The sequence below is a fragment of the Suillus bovinus genome (assembly GCF_016758785.1).
Source record: "Suillus bovinus strain UH-Sbo-P2 chromosome Unknown EDB93scaffold_11, whole genome shotgun sequence".
Taxonomy (NCBI): domain Eukaryota; kingdom Fungi; phylum Basidiomycota; class Agaricomycetes; order Boletales; family Suillaceae; genus Suillus; species Suillus bovinus.
In genome coordinates, this window is record NW_024542067.1 from 336,682 (window position 1) to 352,589 (window position 15,908).

Genomic DNA, 15,908 nt, shown 5'->3' on the forward strand with positions numbered 1-15,908 from the left:
CTCACTGCGGACGTTGAGACCCAGTGCTTGTTATGAGTGCCACACCATGCAGACTATATGTGGCTCCGCTACGACCTCATGGCTGTACTAGTACAGTCGCGGCCCGACTGGCTGGTTGTGTACTACCTTTCATTTCTGTCTACTCACCTCAAATCATATGCTTCATCCATGCGTACTCGTGTCGAGAGCATTAATCACTTCAAAACGTAGCCGAAAGATCAAAAGAGTTCAGCGCAGAGCCTCCACTTTGACGAGTAGCCTCTAGAAAAGCCCACAACCTAGACACGCGCAGTAAAATTTATTCATAGGCAAGGTCCACGAGGATAGTATCCCAGCATAGCTTTTCGGAATGCATTCGCAGGGCTGCGACAGTGCTTCAGATTCACCGCTTCCTATCCACAATCAGACCCTGCCGACCCTGGCTGGGTCTGGTGGCATCAAATACCTTGAGAAGGCAACTCCCGTACATCAGAAGACTTCGACTGGTGGGATTTCTTGACGAAGTTTATTTCAACGACTACGAGATAGCGGGGAATTGTATAGTGCAACTTGAAAAAGTTATTTGTTAGTCACGTTCTCATCAGCGCCATAGGCGTGCAACGACAAATGTGCAATGACTTCCCGCGTACAGCTGCCTCTAGATGACATCCAGTGGGCTTCTAGAAGTTAACCAGATCCACAGTCGTCTAGGTATCTGTTGTTATGATGATCTCGTGTTTGATCGAGTTCTGCGGCTCTCGCGTTTTTCGTCGTAAGCAGCCGTGACTAGCTCGTCTTAGACAATAAGTCGCATACCTTTTTAGATGAGGAGATTAGTCACATCATAGCAATTGAAAAGAGGACAAACGACACGGAGCAACCTTAAGCTCCAGCAGCAAGGGAGCCGCGTTTCTCAGGCCACTAAACATCCAAGTGAAGTAACGAACATTTCATTCATGATGAAGGTGTATTCAGTATATTACAGCTTACAATCTATTGTAGAGAAGAAATCAGCAGGGGAGGGCAGGGTGCAAATGTAATCTTGCCTCGACTCGAAAGTTCAGACCTTGGTGGGCTGTGTCTGAGACTGTTGTAGTTTAGCTTGCATTACATTAATGAGGTAGCTCATATTCTCCTGTTTCTTTTGTATCGTTTCTTGTAGCGTATCGAGATTAGTGCGGATATATTCCACTTTTGTTTCATAATATTTTGTTGCCTGTGCCCGAGACTGTACGGTCGTCTAATCAGCGGTGGACTGTAATATAAGACCTCGCACATGCCTTCTTCACGTAATATCCTGTACCGATGTCGACGATCACATTCTCCGCATCGCTCAAGTGGCCAGGAACATACAGGGAGTTGGTCAAAGGAACGAGGACAGTTGTTCCTGCACGAATAGAATCAAGTAAGAGCTTAAGGACAAAAATGTCGATGTACCTTTGTTTTGAGGTTTAACTTCTCCGACATTCTCGATACATGACTTAAACTTCGCTTGTGCCTGCTTCAGCTGAGCGAATGAATTTGTGAGGTGGTTCAGCTCCTACAACGCAATCAGAGATGCAGGAAAACAGAAATATCATTGAGGTACCTCTTCTAGCTGGCGGCGCACATCAGACAGCTGTTGGATATCGAGATCGGCAACATTGATTTGTTGAGGCTGCGATGAAGTGGTTGAAGCCATTGCTGATTTAGCGTGACAGGAGTGTGACCGATGGTCTCTTCAGCCCGTGACATTCATAGTTAAACGGTTGCTGCCTGCAGTAGCCTGTGCATGCGCGGCTGCAACCATGTCCAACGATGCCATCGACTCAAGAGGAAGAACACCTCAGGATATAGGTCTGTTGTTGAGTCCAAAATTACAAGAGCTCAACTGATATCCGACTATCCAGTTGCTATCTTTCACGCTTCGTTTCACCCGACGAAGGGTAATCTTGTGGACTGGTGTTTAAAGGCCAGCGATGGTCTGTTTGCAATTTTCATATCGGTTAGCGACTTAAACATGCTTCAGACCTTGAGCTCGATGGTGTTGAATTCAGCACCCTTCCCAGTGGTCTCCACCTCGTAGACCAGGATGTGGTGTATGTGCCCTACGCCCATACCACATCTCTACTTATCAGAGTTCAATAGATACTTCACGAAGGATACCCATTCCGGCATATGTGTTTTTCGTCGACGGAGGACCGCCGACCAAGGCCACCGCGGGTTTCGACTGACGTCTCTCGGAGTTCTATTAGCCAAATCTACTCGCTCTCGTCCGTGGCGGCATGTTGCTGCCCTTCGGACTTTAGCCGACTCCATCTATCTCTCGCTAGAAATCAGAGGTGTTTTAGAACCATCCGAAAGCGATTGGGAACCCGCTCGTGTTTTCTTCGAAGAACGCAAGGTTCGACGAGCAGATCTCGGTGGTGTTGGCGAATGGTATGGTTGGAGCCATGAACTTGATAATGTGCGATGCAGCATGAGTCTTTCCTTGTGTTTCTCTGACCCTAATATATAGCCGGATCCAGAATTGTCTCGATTTAATCCCACCATGCACCTCTCACATTTGTTGCGCATCCTAGGGCCTTCGGCATTGACGTTGTACAAACATGTCCTTGGGCGCCGGAGAATACTTATATACACGCTCCCGCCGGTTGAAGCCGCGTGCATACTATGCCACGTGGCTGCAGATATCTGTTACGCAGCTCAACTTGACCCATCCACTAATGACATCAATGAAAGTGACCCGGCGACACAGTATTATACGAGGCTTAAAGGCAAAACACAAGAGGGCATTCATGTTCTTGGCATGGTTACTCTCAACGACCTTGACAAGATGGATCGCGAGGGCAAAACTGGTCGAGGTTGGGTTGCTTGTAAGTGATGACATCATAGTTCTCGGCGTGCCCCCTCATTTGGTTTGAAAGGCACGACTGATGCTATTTTTCTGGACAAACCATCTTACTACGACCTTCTAATCGATCTAACAACGTCTACGCCCTCCAAAACTTCACGACCAACCTTATACCTCTCAAAGCCGCAGTCGCAACCACCTGGTTCCAAAGGGCCCACACATCGTTTAACCGTCTTTCGGTTCACGTGGAGTGATATAAGGCTGGTACGTATCATTTGCAATCATGGCTCTGTATCAGTGTTGAACATACCGGACAGTGGAATGAGCTTGAACGCATTCTGCAGCTAGATGGCGATCAATGTGTACAGCCATGCTGCCGCCCCTCACCTGAAACCGATGCGAGAAATAAACCCTCATCTTCGTGGGCGGATCCTTGGAGAATATATGAAGACGTGTGTATTGTATGTGCTGGGCTCTGGATGGGGTCCTGGCGCGGCAACTCAGTTGCGTCCTATTCCACTGGCAACGGATCCCTCGCCAACTGGGGCAGCATCAGATTAGAAGGTGACGACGACCTTACTGTTGACGGAACATTTGTGCGTAACCTGGGTATGGGAATTGAAGGGTGTCCTGGTGGAAGCCCAAACTCAAAGGGAATGAGAAGGTCCAGCGGCATGACTTGGCCAGCTGGAAATACTAGTGCTGACCGTCGCCAGCCTTCGTCATCCTCCGCTGCTACGCGATCAATGCCACAGTTATGCGACAATGGTAATGACACAGATCCAGAAACCAGCGAACGACGTGATCGTCAGATCCTAATGACACTCGCGCTACTTCAAACCTTCCACGCCAACACCAGCTTCCAACTCTCTCGCCTAGTTGATCTACTTCCTTCTGTCACCTCTGGTACACCAGAGACTTCGATTATCTACATTACTCCAAAAGATATGGTATCATTCGAGCTTGGCCCTTTAAGCTCTCTTGATGCCCGTTATCTAGAGTGGTTAGCTGACGAGTATGGTGCAGGATCACAGATCGTAGTGAAGAGGGGATGGAAGGATTTATTTGGAATGATATTTGGCTTTGGTTGACATACATCGACTCTCGCTGAGAAGACGCGGTGTTTTATATTTGTCAATTTGCTTTGTTGACACCTTGATACCCGACAAAATGTAGTGTTACACCCTATTAGATCAGTTCCCTGCCTTGAGGCTTCATTAATTATGCAGGTCTCAGATTTAGACTGGAGTCCCACAGTGTGCTGACTAAGTGTAAGGTCACCACGATGTAAGCCGCACTAGAACTCAAAGCTGTACTATCTGTCCCACGACCAGCAGCCTACATCGAGAGTTATCCTCTTCTTCCTTGCAATAATCTTCTAGTCGCATAGTGAATGGCGGAGAGCAAGGTAAGCTCAACGGGATTGCTAAGCATCTTTTCACCCCCGGTTAACTTTTGTCGTTATGGTATGTTGCAGGGTCCCACAACTAACGGTTCAGTGAACAAGTTCGCCATGTCTCGAGCGCTCGGGGCTGCATTTCTAAGCCACCAAGTCGAACAACTGGAGAAATCAGTTACACGTGGGCCAGCATCTGGAAACTGGAGAGACCGTCGTCATCCGCAAGCCGACTCGGGTAATTCCAATCGTCGCGGTGTTATCAACCACACACCCAAGCAGCGCCCATCTTCAGGCAATAGGTCCACGAAGAAGTCTGCTGCTGAAGCTGTAGCTGAAAGAGAGCATATCGAGGTCAAGGTTCAAAAGCCCAGGAAATCGAGCGAGGAAGCGAGGGGCGACAAGGACGCTGATATAGTAGTGGTTGATGCGAGTGTATTGGTACATGCCCTCCACCAGGTGAAGAAATGGTGCAGAGATGGACGTGATGAAATCGTTGTTGTACCCCTTGAAGGTCAGCTGGGGCATTATAGGTGTTTTGTCAACTGACGTGAGGTGGCTTAGCCTTGAATACTCTTGATTTACTCAAGAAGGGAACAAGTCCTCTCGCCCAGCGCGCGCGTTCAGCTTCACGAATCTTAGAGGCTCAAGTTGGTACAAATCCTCGTATCCGTGTTCAGCGAGATGATGCCTTCGTTCCGTGGGACCGCATCGAGTTCAAGGACTTGACACCAGATGATTCTAAGGACAAGATTACATCGCAGCCACTCCACCTCTCTGGTTCTCCAGAGTGGGTTCGGCGCATGATTTGCTGCGCACGTTGGGAAGTTGATCACGTCGCTGAAACTCGTGCTTCAACGAGCGACAAACTAAAAGTCGTTCTTGCTATCCTTTCCCCTTCTGCTGCTCCAGCTCAGGTTGGTCGAACTGAGGCAATGCCCGAACTCTCCTCTCCGGTACCCCTTCCAGCTCCGAGTCCACACACTCACAAGTATGAGCCTCGTTCAGCTGGCCTATTGATCGGACATTGGGCTACTCGGGCTGGTATCACTCTCTTAGAAGTGGAACCTTCCGCATCGCCATTTGTCCCGCCTTCATCAAACCACCCTCGTAATCCTGATGATGACGATAGAGGAAAACGACAGGCTGGTCGAGGTAGACGTAATTCCCATACTGCTCCAGGGGGTCTTCCTATCGCTCGAGGCACCGGGCTAGTGGAGCGCCCTGCTGCCGTTATGCAAATGATGGAGGTGGTCTCTCAGCCTAGCAAGGTCGTCCGTGTTCTTGCTAGAGGCGAGAAACTGGAACCAGACCCATAATCCTGATTATGTGACATTTTTGAATACAAGGTGTGTTCACTTTAGCTTATGGAAGTTGACTACTGATCAACACAGTAGAGGTATATGCCTGTTCTTCGGTTCCAAGGCCGTTCCAGCTCCGTCTCGATTAACGACGTCATGGAAAGTATTGGAAGCCTCACAGATCACCCATACTCGCTCTGCCTCATTCCTCGGAGCATGGATTCTGCAGGAAATATCTCCAGGCATCTTTGTGTGGTCTCTTTGCTTCGAGTGTGCAGTCCTTATGATGGTCTAACCACAGCAGTTACGGAACCAGCGTTCATGATAACTTTTAACTGGTTCCTATCATCCTACAAACACTTTGATTCACTGTCTGCGGACTGTCCGATGTGCCCCTACTGTGTATGTTCTATGTCCTCGTGATCCTATTTCTCGAAATAAACTATATTTTTGTGTCCCTGGTCGGCATCCGTTCTTTTGGACCGGTCGCAAGGGATAGCTCTGCCGATGTCCACCGGTCTGTAGTTGGTTATTTTTGAAGCCTGAAAAGCCGGACAGGCATCAGATGAATCTTAGCGAACGAACATAATAATATTCTGATGGATAATCACTTCAGCATAGGTGAACACTGGCAAATATAAATTCGTCGGGTAGCTCACGACAAACGTGTAATTACATAATTACCGATGCGCCAAGGAGTGACGGGCGACGGGCGTAGTACGTACATTCATGTTGGCATTGTTGGGCATGTTCACTCACTCATCGATGTTTCATTGTTCAAAGGATTACACGAAATATGCACATTAGCATAGAAGAAATATAGATTCGTCCAGCAGTTCATGCCAAGCTCGATACATGCAGCCATCACAGCCAGAAAATGACGTGAGTGCACTTGTGTCGACGTTCAACGTGCATATTCAACACTGACATTTGTAAATGTAAACTTATGCATTCAAAGCATTCTGCAGAACAGAGCATGGGTGAGCAAACTTGAATATGTCGAATTCATCCACCATTATTTATAACCAGCTGCCAACATATTTAAGACACAACTGCCAGTACAACCTGAATTTGAGGAGGGGTAGCGACGTTCTCATCATGAAGGTTAATCAAATCATTGCCATCACTGTCATTGTCGTCCCCATCATCCAACACCCGATCAACCTCAGCCGTAGGCCCGCCGGGTACTCCTCGTCATTCTCTTTGAGGAGCGTGTTGAGTCGATGTGCAAGTCTGCATCCCATGAACGATTCTCATAGTTGAAGACTAATAGGCCGATGACAGCATCAAAGTCATCCACCCGCAGTTGGTTACTAGCCCAAGGTTCATCAGCGGGAAGTATTGCGCTACAGAATTTTACAGGGTGCTACAGAGTGCTTTGTAGCATCTGTAGCAAATATGCTTCTCTGATGTTCCATATAATTGTTTATCCGTCGATTTCGAGGCTCTATCATCCGCAATGAAATTATGCCAGGCGCAACCAATCTGCCAGAATAATAGAACTTCCCAATTGCCAAGGTACTATACAAGCAAGCACTGTCGACCTCAGAGTAATTCAAAGTCCCCTTTACAACGGTTGTATCACTTCGTATAAATCATGCACTTCAAGTTCTCCGTTGTCATTGTTGCTTTGGCAGCATCTATGTTTGTCACTGGATGCAGTGTGCGGAGCAAGCGGTGTAAGGTGGACGGTGATTGCTGTGGGCACCTCCAATGTAATTTGCGTTCGGTGAGCACGAGTAGTTTTCTTTGCATCTCAGGCTAATATTCAACCCCCTTGCACCTTGCCATGTCAATCATAGCCTACCGGTTTAAAATATTGCAATTAGACTGCTCACGCATAGGTTGGCAGCTCAATTAGCATACATAGACAGTGAGTCATGTTTCTGCTTTCGCATTGGTACTGTGGCTGAGGGCACAATACGGGGTAGTTTTGTCGCTGACTGGCTTGATGTGATTGTTGTTTCTAGAGTACAGATAAAGCTTCCTGCTTCGTGGGCAATGAAGGCGCCTTTGAATTGATTTAAATACCAATATCGACCGATGTAAAGAGACATGAGGAACGATTTCAATGTTCAGGATTTGTGCTGCGTCATTCAGAGCTTCAATGAGTGTTCAATATAACGTTCAATGATTGCCGAAGTCTGCATAATTATATGACTCATCAATGCATCAAGCCCTTGAATTAACAACTTTTTCTTGCAACTTCACTAGTCGAAAGTCTGTTTATCCAAAACTAATAGGCCTCGAAGGTAACTACAAGTCGACTCTCGTGATGATACTCAAGGCTTCTGAGGGGGTCCCGTCTGTGCACTTGTCTGTGGAAACTACTATCAACATATATCCGCCAGCAACTGATGTCATAAGACTAAGTCTTGAGATCCTCAATTTTCTGAAAGAGAATGATTTGGTGAGTACTTCAAATCATTCTACCTCGGAGCCTTGAAAATGTTCCTGATAATCGGGTGACGACCTTCTATTGAATAGGACGCCCATGAACTCCTAAAACTTCCTGCTGTTCGTCTGCGGGTTGTCGATGATACCCGACCTTTGAGAGATTACTTTGTTTCGTATGTCAAGACCAATTCAGCGATACATACATGCAATGTTACATGTTTACCAGCTCTTCCCATAACACGTATCTACTCGCATGGCAGGTCCTGGGTCGTGCATCTTCCGAGTGCTACACACATGTTCTCTCCAAGAACGCACGTTGCGTCGAGATCGATGTTTGGTGGTCTTCCATAGGTCCGATTGTCACCCACGGACATACGCTCAGTCGAAGTGTTACGTTCAAGGCAGTCTGCGAGGCTATTGGCGAAGCAATCTACGACCACGACTGGCCTGTTATTATCAGTCTAGAGTGCCACGTGCCCATAGTCCACCAAGACGAACTCGTGGATATCATGAAAGATACTTGGGGAGATAGGTTGGTGCAGGAGCCATTGGAAGGAGTCGGCGGTGATACCATATCTCCAAGGGATCTGAAAGGAAAAATATTACTTATGGTATGCAGACGATGTCGGTTTAGATTTTTCTGACTGTCACTTTCAGGTGGAGTATTATCCGGACGCACATTGCGAGGAGATCAGCGCAGATTCTGAGGCATTGGATCGTGATTCATGTGCGGGCACCGAGCGTGATGAGGTTTCCGAACTTCATTATGAAATCGACCCTGTACTTAAGATGGCCAATCATGCCCATGCCAAGATTGCAGATTCGCTGGCCGACTTGGGTTTTTACGCAAGAAGTATGAAACCGGGCAAACACTGGCTTACTGAAGGCAAGTGCTCACCAGCCACTTCACTCGTGTTCATAGACCTTCCCCTAGAGTTACAAAGTCCCCCATATCCTCCCAATATCCTGATGAACATCAGCGAATCTTGCATTCTATCTATGCTCCCGCATTTGCTATCAGAGTTGATCGAACATTCCCTGCGTCGAATTCGACGCATCTACCCTCGTGGTGTGCGTTTGAGCTCGAGTAATCTTGACCCGTTGAAGCAATGGCGCAACGGCTCCCAGATTGTGTGTCTCAATTGGCAGAACTTCGACTACGGTATGCAGCTTAATGAAGCCATGTTTGCCGGGACTCCTGGCTGGGTTGAGAGGCCAAGCCATTTGATAGGAGCCAAACGCAATGTGAAGTTGATATGCAACATTATCGGAATCAGTTCTTGTAAGTCATTCCTGCAGACCTCAACTTTTTGACAATTGTTCTCCTGTAGTGCCTCGCCCAAAAGAACACACGGAATTTACACCATATGTTCACGCGGAGCTTTTTAATTATTCGAGAAATCAAGATTGGCAGTCTGAGCATATTAAGTGCAAAGATGTTCCAGAAGATGGCGCAGACGTTATGTGGAATGACGGTTTTGAATGGGAATTTGAGGAAGATGACTTGACGTTTATCCGGTGAGCGAAAGATACAAGTAAAATTGATCGACAAGCTGATGCTGTACAGTCTGCGTATCCTTTGCCATAAGGGACTCTCAAGGGATCAAGAAATGTTGGTTTTCTGTGCTCGTCTCCACGACCTTGAGAAGGGCTGGAGGTTCATTCACCTACTATCGATGGACGGGAGATGCACTGGGGCAACACTGCTAGTTCGATTTACAATGATTTACAACCAGTGAATATAGGGGACGATTAGTAGTAAGCATAGATATGGTGTAAAGTATTCAGCAGGGTGGGGGAATGAATATATCAAGAACGCTAAGAGGAAGCGTCTCATTTCACATCTGACAGGTTACCCCCGGCTGCCCTTTCAATTGCTCCGTACACGTTCTTCAGCTTCTTGTCTTTGCCGCCATCCTCAGCCCTGGCTCTTCCCTTTCCCCTACCCCGCACAGCCTCCTCATCGTCCTCGACATCATCATCACGGTTGCGTTCTACCATAAATTCAGCGACGAACGTAGCAATAGCTTGTTCTCCGATCTCGCTGTATGAGCGATGGCCCCAATGCCATTCAAATGCTTGGTTCTCATCTGGATTGGATTGAGTTGCTGCAGGAGCACGACCACGTTTGCCGCCAGCCGTCTTCGTATCGCCTAGCTTGATACGGTCTATGTATCCTTGCTTCATCAGCTGGGAAAGATATGTGTCTATTGGAAGGGACTTATGCGTAGACTGGGCGTTCATGGATATAGACTCATTCGATGTGAGGCCGAGGCGTTTCAAGTGGGCACGTAAATCCACTGAGTGCATATGGCGCGATTTAGTTTGATGAAATACAGGATGAGCTATGGGACGCACAGTCGGTCATGGATCGTCCGCTGGCGAGAATGATTGCTAGAATGACATGCAAGACACCCAAGGCGCCAAGTTGATCTGCAGTGCTCCAAGAGATTATGCATCCGTAACTTCTCAGCATGTCGTCGTCATCGCCGTCTTCTTGGCTGTCAGCAATCTGTTCTTCATACAGCCGTTCGTCCGTGCGTGCTGCCTCTTCAATAATGACGGGATCAAGAACAGAACGAAGAATATATGTCTTTGATCCTGCAGTCGCAGCTATTTATAGAGAGAGAGAGGGAAATTGTCATGACCGTTAGGAAATAGGAGACATGGCTGCAATTTACTTTTCTTCTTTACTCCAGTAGCGTTGCGTGCCTCTTGAAGGTCGTCAACAGCTACAACGTGATCTTGCTCCCGATAGTTTCTCGACTGAAGTTCTACGAGTTCCATGGCAAAAGTTTTCTTTAGGAGCTTCTGCGCTCTTTCAAACACAGGATTGAATGAACGCGAGTTAGATCCCAGCACTGATGTCTCTTTCAGAAATAAAGTGGATGAGCTCTGTAAACTCGGCGTACCCTTCTTGTTGATATCCTCTCGACGTATAAGAGTCCGCCTCTGCTCCATAAAAAGAGCGAATCTTACGAGATCACTCGCTTTTCTGTCAAGTTCCTGAGGAGCAAATCAGCGAGCGCTCTCGGATATCGGTAAGTCACCACGGGAGATGCTAGCTACTTACTGCGTCTGCATCATTGAGCCTTGCTTGGCTTTCGTTGATGTCCATGTCCTGGTCATCATCTTCTCCTGCATTTTCGTCCTCGTCCTCTTCAACAGGCGCTCTTCTGCTACCTCGAGCAGGCCGTTGAGACTGAGACTGGGAGGGCTGTGGGGCCCTTTGTGACCTCTGTGTTCTGCTTGGTCCTGCGCGCGCCATGTTGGTGTTGGTTATAAGATGAGCGTGACCAGAAACGCGCCCTGTGACATAATGGAAGCGCGTGTGACCGAGCGCGTTCTGAACGGTTGAACCTTACAAGAAATCTTCGACATCGAATTTTGGGGTTATGGGCCCAAGTTAGTCGACTTCAAGTTATCAAGGTTTTGCGTTGGGCCACCGAGATGATCACGATCAAGTGCGTGATAATGCTATTCAGGAGAATACCCGTTCACGGTCAAGACATGGGCGCAGTGACCATCTCCTTCAACAAGCACTACCTCTATCTCTCACGACATACCAATGCATAGTAAGCTAGCGAAGAAGTGTGTCGATCGTGAGATTCGTGACATACCATTCTGAATCGTGGCCATGGACACCCACACTTGACCGATACCTACTAGGAGTCATATGGATCAGAAGTTCAAGCTATACGTTGCTTGCACCAAGGAGGCCATTCAGAGTAGGTTACAGATTATAGCTCATTGACTATCATTCATTCATATCTGTACCAGTGGTCCGAAAACACGGCTACTTGAAGGTGTGTTCCTGCTTCCTGATTGACCCGAGTTTTTGTCCACTGAGCGGTTCACCAGGATTGCGATGCCGTATCACCCCTCTGCTGAGACTGAGCAAAGTAAACCGGTATTTTTGGCAAACAAGTTAATCATATCCATGTTCAAGGCACTGTTTTTTGCTGTTCGTTGACCTTGATCGTTATTGAATGTGCCTGCGACGAGATGATGAACACGCGAGTTGAAACGCAACGAGAACGTGATGGTTAGCATTTTTCTGCCCAAATTAGCTCACAATTAAGTTCCTCACAGTATACGGGTGCAAGCGTTTTCGACACGAATGGCTAGCTCCGCTATTTCAACAATGCAATTTGCCCAATCGAGCTGCGCTGGTCCACTGATCGAACAATGGTGGACAGACTCTTATTCAGTATTCGGTTCCACAACATGGCATTGTTCATGATGACTTTAAAATAGTCAAGTATAAGTCATTTTCGCCCAAATACCCTCGTGAACCACTCATTACGCCGTTGACTCTCACAGACTACTCCAACTTCGCTCTTCGCGAAACCCTCTTGCTGTTATTTATACTATGGACGCATTCGTGTCTATCGCCTCGCAGTTTTATCCATCGAATGATGATTTCTCAGGAGATTCCGGCGGACTCCCCGTTGACCCTGAACATACCCCAAAGCCATCTTCTAGCTATTGTGTCATTGCTTGATGTTGCTTGTGCGACATTGTGAACCTCCTTTCATTGCTCACTAATCAATTGGGTACTGAAGTACACTTTGGCAGTCGCAGTCATTCGTCGAGGGCCTCTAGAGCTTCCGACTACCGCCTATTCATATTATTCCACCATCAATCTCGTGTACCGTCCAAGTCGTCGTTTTTCAATTGTGGAATATGCTGAAGTGACTATTGAAGGTGATGACAATAACTTAAACTACGTGCTACAGGTGGGAGTAACCCTGCACAAATAGGAATATGACTTGACTACGTGTACTGAACGAGAACGAAGTGAAGTCTCCAACCATGAGCCTGAATACTGCAAATATTTTCTCTACTGACCTGGCCTGCTTAGAGGATCTGCATTGTTACAACTCTCAGGCTTGTGTATATATTCAAACCTACCGAGCCTGGCGCTGCGAGGTTGCATATCTGCCGTCAAGATATTATTTCCTCTTTTAATTTCGAACTCACCCTTTGCCAGCGAGCAGTCGCGTATCGCCGCGTTCATTACGTAAATAGCTGACAAATCGCTTCCTCTCCGGAACTCCACCACCAACTGAACACCCCTACACGGTTCTACGCCAGGAAGTTGCACTTCCTGAATCCTCTTTCTTTACCATGCTCCAGGCGCAGCATCATTGAGGTATCAGTTATTATCTTGCGAATTTTCCGAATCTAGCCGCTTTGGCTAGCATGTATGACCGGATTTGACCATCCAGACGAATCCGCGGACCAGCGACTCGTTCGGGATGACGTATTGTATTAGTAGCCAGTCAACCAAAATTAGATTTAGGCTTCGCCTAGGCTCTTAGTCTCTCCATTGAAATGTTTCGAGTAGTAAGCATCTCTTCTTTACCTCCTCACAGCTACGCATACTTACACAATAAGCTAATCATACATCATGGCGTTCTACTTGTGAGCTCTCACTGTACCAACAACTGGCTAGGATCATAATCTTATTGTTTTACAGCCACGGACTGCCCATAGGATGGGTAGCCATCATGCTGGCGCTCGTGGCCTCAATGGGTGGTTTCATCTTTGGCGTAAGTCGTACGATTAGTTATACTAATCATCTCTGCTAACCTCCCGATATTAGTATGACACTGGTCAGATATCAGATATCCTGTTGATGGATGATTTTCTTCTTCGCTTTGCCACCTGCTCCACACCTGGAGATTTATCGACTTGTTCATTTTCCACTGTACGGGAAGGTCTCATCGTTTCTCTCCTCTCCATCGGAACACTCGCCGGCGCGCTCCTGGGTGCACCGTAAGCAGCCCGTGATGTCTGTCTCCACATCTCACCAAACATCTATTTTAGCATCGCTGACTTTTTAGGACGTCGTCATGCCTTATCCGTGGAGTGTGTGGTGTTCACCATTGGAGTCATCGTTCAGATAACTTCCAACCACGTCTGGCAGCAATTTGCTGTCGGCCGGTTTATTAGTGGCTTGGGTGTTGGCGCAATTAGTGCTGCAGTTCCGATGGTGATTGTTCTATGACCATTCATTTTACTCGCGTTCTGATTTCCTCAGTATCAAGCCGAAACAGCTCCATCTCAGATCCGTGGCACTTTGACGTATGATATCCATACACCACTTCAGTGGCATACACGGCGCTGACTTTCCTTTAGTGCAACTTATCAGCTGTTCATTACGTTCGGTATCCTGGTAGCTTGTAAGATCATCATGCCGCGTTTCTCGTCAGCTGTTAATTTCCTGTACAGACTGTATCTCGATCGGAACACGTGACGTCTCTAACTCTGGTTCATGGCGCATTGTTGTTGGCATTGGCATCTTGTGGGCACTAATTCTCGGTATCGGCATCCTCTTCATGCCAGAGAGCCCTAGGTCGGCATCAGCACTCGCATCTGTTTTCCTTCGTTTGTCTAATTATGTCTTTAGATGGCTTGCCGCGCATGACAGAATGGAGGAGGCTCAGTTTTCACTCGCGCGTTCTCGCGGTATTCCAAAGGATGAGGCAAAGAGCCACTACATCATCGTTCGCGAGGTTGAGGAAATCAGGTCTTTTGTCGAATACGAAAAGCAGGTTCGTGGCGGGTGGATCGACTGCTTTAGGCCGCAAAACAAGACTCTCTACCGCACTCTTCTTGGAATGAGTCTACAGAGCCTTCAGCAGCTCACTGGCGCCAATTACTTCTTTTACTACGGCGCAACTGTGTTCCAAGCAGTAGGTCTCAGTGACTCGTTTGTGACTCAAATCATTCTTGGCACTGTCAACTTTGTCTGTACGTTCGGCGGAATGTATGTCCTCGAAAGGGTAAGCGCCCTGGTTCGTTTATAAGTGGAGAGCCCCGTTTCTCACTGCCCGTGTAGTTTGGGCGTCGCAGGCCTCTGATCATTGGAGGCATCTGGCAATCAGCGTGGCTTTTCGTCTTCGCCGCTGCTGGAACTGCTGTGGATCCTACGACTCATCCTGGCATTGGGAAATGTGAGATGCTATTTCCATTCGTGTATTGTGTCACTGACTTGGAATCTTCAGTGATGATCGTGTCGGCCTGCATGTTTATCTGGGGTTATGCGATGACCTGGGCTCCGTAAGAATCCACATGCCGGGATTTCGTGATTACTAACCTTCAACAGTGGTGTCTGGATTCTCATTGGAGAAACGTTCCCTACACGGACCCGTGCCAAGCAAGGCAGTCTATCGACCGCGGCGAACTGGATTTGGAATTTCCTATTGGCGTTCTTTACGCCATTCATCAGTAGTGCCATAAGCTACCGCTACGGTTTTGTCTTTGCAGGTATGGCACCTTCCATTAAAGGTGCAATACGCGACTGAATATTTTGATTGTCCAGCATGCAACTTGATGGGAGCCGTTGTCGTGTATTTCTTCCTTTACGAATCATCTAATCTTTCACTAGAAAGTGTTAACATGGTAGGTGTCCTTTATATACTGGTCTTTCGGTCTAAGCTTGGATATTAGATGTATACCGATCCTGATTGCAAACCTTGGACTTCTGGCAAATGGGCTCCACCCGGGTATTCCTCGCGCCAGGATCTTATCGATAAAACCAGAGCCGCGGAGGCGCATCAATCCCTTGCGTCCAGCGCACTCGAGGGAGGCAGGATCGAGAAACCCTCCGAGTCCTCTGGGGACGGATCATAGTCGACTGGCAAGATGGTGTAAGTGAATAATTAAGCAGACACACCTCATTTATATATACGCTCCCAAGCTACCTGACATACTTAGTTCTCTGCGACCTTCCATCGCAGTCTTTAATATCATACTAATTTTGATGCATATGAGAGGATCTTGATGCCGGCATTCGTTTCTAACGTTCCCCGACTCTGGTAAATGACGCTTAATTATGTTGACAGCCGCTTGATCCCTAATGGTATCATACGCACTCAAGTAAGCCATGGCCGAGGCAAATATCGAGCATGCCTTGAAATATTGGGACGGAGCAAAAGTCACGAGCATAGACACTTGTTGGGTTTGTAAGTAGTCTCGAAACCTTCCATACTTG

The 15,908-nt window shown here is 47.5% G+C and overlaps 6 protein-coding genes across 6 annotated transcripts; 4 read left to right on the forward strand and 2 right to left on the reverse strand.

The window, feature by feature from the left end:
* Positions 1–1,039: 1,039 nt before the first annotated feature.
* EDB93DRAFT_1239192 (Prefoldin subunit-domain-containing protein) lies at positions 1,040–1,660 on the reverse strand (the record flags this gene model as incomplete). Its single annotated transcript, XM_041451607.1, has 4 exons — positions 1,040–1,207; positions 1,260–1,366; positions 1,417–1,519; positions 1,568–1,660. 4 exons carry the CDS (start codon positions 1,658–1,660, stop codon positions 1,040–1,042), a joined length of 471 nt encoding a protein of 156 aa, XP_041310433.1.
* Positions 1,661–1,683: 23 nt separating this feature from the next.
* Positions 1,684–4,060, forward strand: EDB93DRAFT_1129910 (uncharacterized protein). The gene is made up of 7 exons (XM_041448898.1): positions 1,684–1,815; positions 1,869–1,940; positions 1,988–2,057; positions 2,107–2,425; positions 2,477–2,834; positions 2,886–3,076; positions 3,130–4,060. The coding sequence occupies exons 1-7, from the start codon at positions 1,767–1,769 to the stop codon at positions 3,901–3,903; spliced, it is 1,833 nt and encodes a 610-aa protein (XP_041310434.1). The 5' UTR covers positions 1,684–1,766; the 3' UTR covers positions 3,904–4,060.
* An 8-nt stretch (positions 4,061–4,068) lies between these two features.
* EDB93DRAFT_98909 (uncharacterized protein) lies at positions 4,069–5,846 on the forward strand. The gene is made up of 3 exons (XM_041458061.1): positions 4,069–4,220; positions 4,290–4,722; positions 4,773–5,846. Exons 1-3 carry the CDS (start codon positions 4,206–4,208, stop codon positions 5,525–5,527), a joined length of 1,203 nt encoding a protein of 400 aa, XP_041310435.1. The 5' UTR covers positions 4,069–4,205; the 3' UTR covers positions 5,528–5,846.
* Positions 5,847–7,784: 1,938 nt separating this feature from the next.
* Positions 7,785–9,645, forward strand: EDB93DRAFT_1239195 (PLC-like phosphodiesterase; the record flags this gene model as incomplete). Its single annotated transcript, XM_041451608.1, has 7 exons — positions 7,785–7,919; positions 7,997–8,079; positions 8,133–8,517; positions 8,564–8,792; positions 8,841–9,188; positions 9,238–9,424; positions 9,474–9,645. The coding sequence occupies 7 exons, from the start codon at positions 7,785–7,787 to the stop codon at positions 9,643–9,645; spliced, it is 1,539 nt and encodes a 512-aa protein (XP_041310436.1).
* A 94-nt stretch (positions 9,646–9,739) lies between these two features.
* EDB93DRAFT_1080503 (MAGE-domain-containing protein) lies at positions 9,740–11,174 on the reverse strand (the record flags this gene model as incomplete). The annotated part of the gene is made up of 5 exons (XM_041445538.1): positions 9,740–10,206; positions 10,265–10,519; positions 10,573–10,767; positions 10,819–10,912; positions 10,980–11,174. The coding sequence occupies 5 exons, from the start codon at positions 11,172–11,174 to the stop codon at positions 9,740–9,742; spliced, it is 1,206 nt and encodes a 401-aa protein (XP_041310437.1).
* A 2,145-nt stretch (positions 11,175–13,319) lies between these two features.
* Positions 13,320–15,547, forward strand: EDB93DRAFT_1101859 (general substrate transporter; the record flags this gene model as incomplete). Its single annotated transcript, XM_041447142.1, has 13 exons — positions 13,320–13,333; positions 13,389–13,461; positions 13,515–13,687; positions 13,739–13,904; positions 13,953–13,996; positions 14,051–14,094; positions 14,144–14,267; positions 14,322–14,697; positions 14,754–14,868; positions 14,920–14,974; positions 15,021–15,181; positions 15,237–15,316; positions 15,365–15,547. The coding sequence occupies 13 exons, from the start codon at positions 13,320–13,322 to the stop codon at positions 15,545–15,547; spliced, it is 1,608 nt and encodes a 535-aa protein (XP_041310438.1).
* Positions 15,548–15,908: the final 361 nt, after the last annotated feature.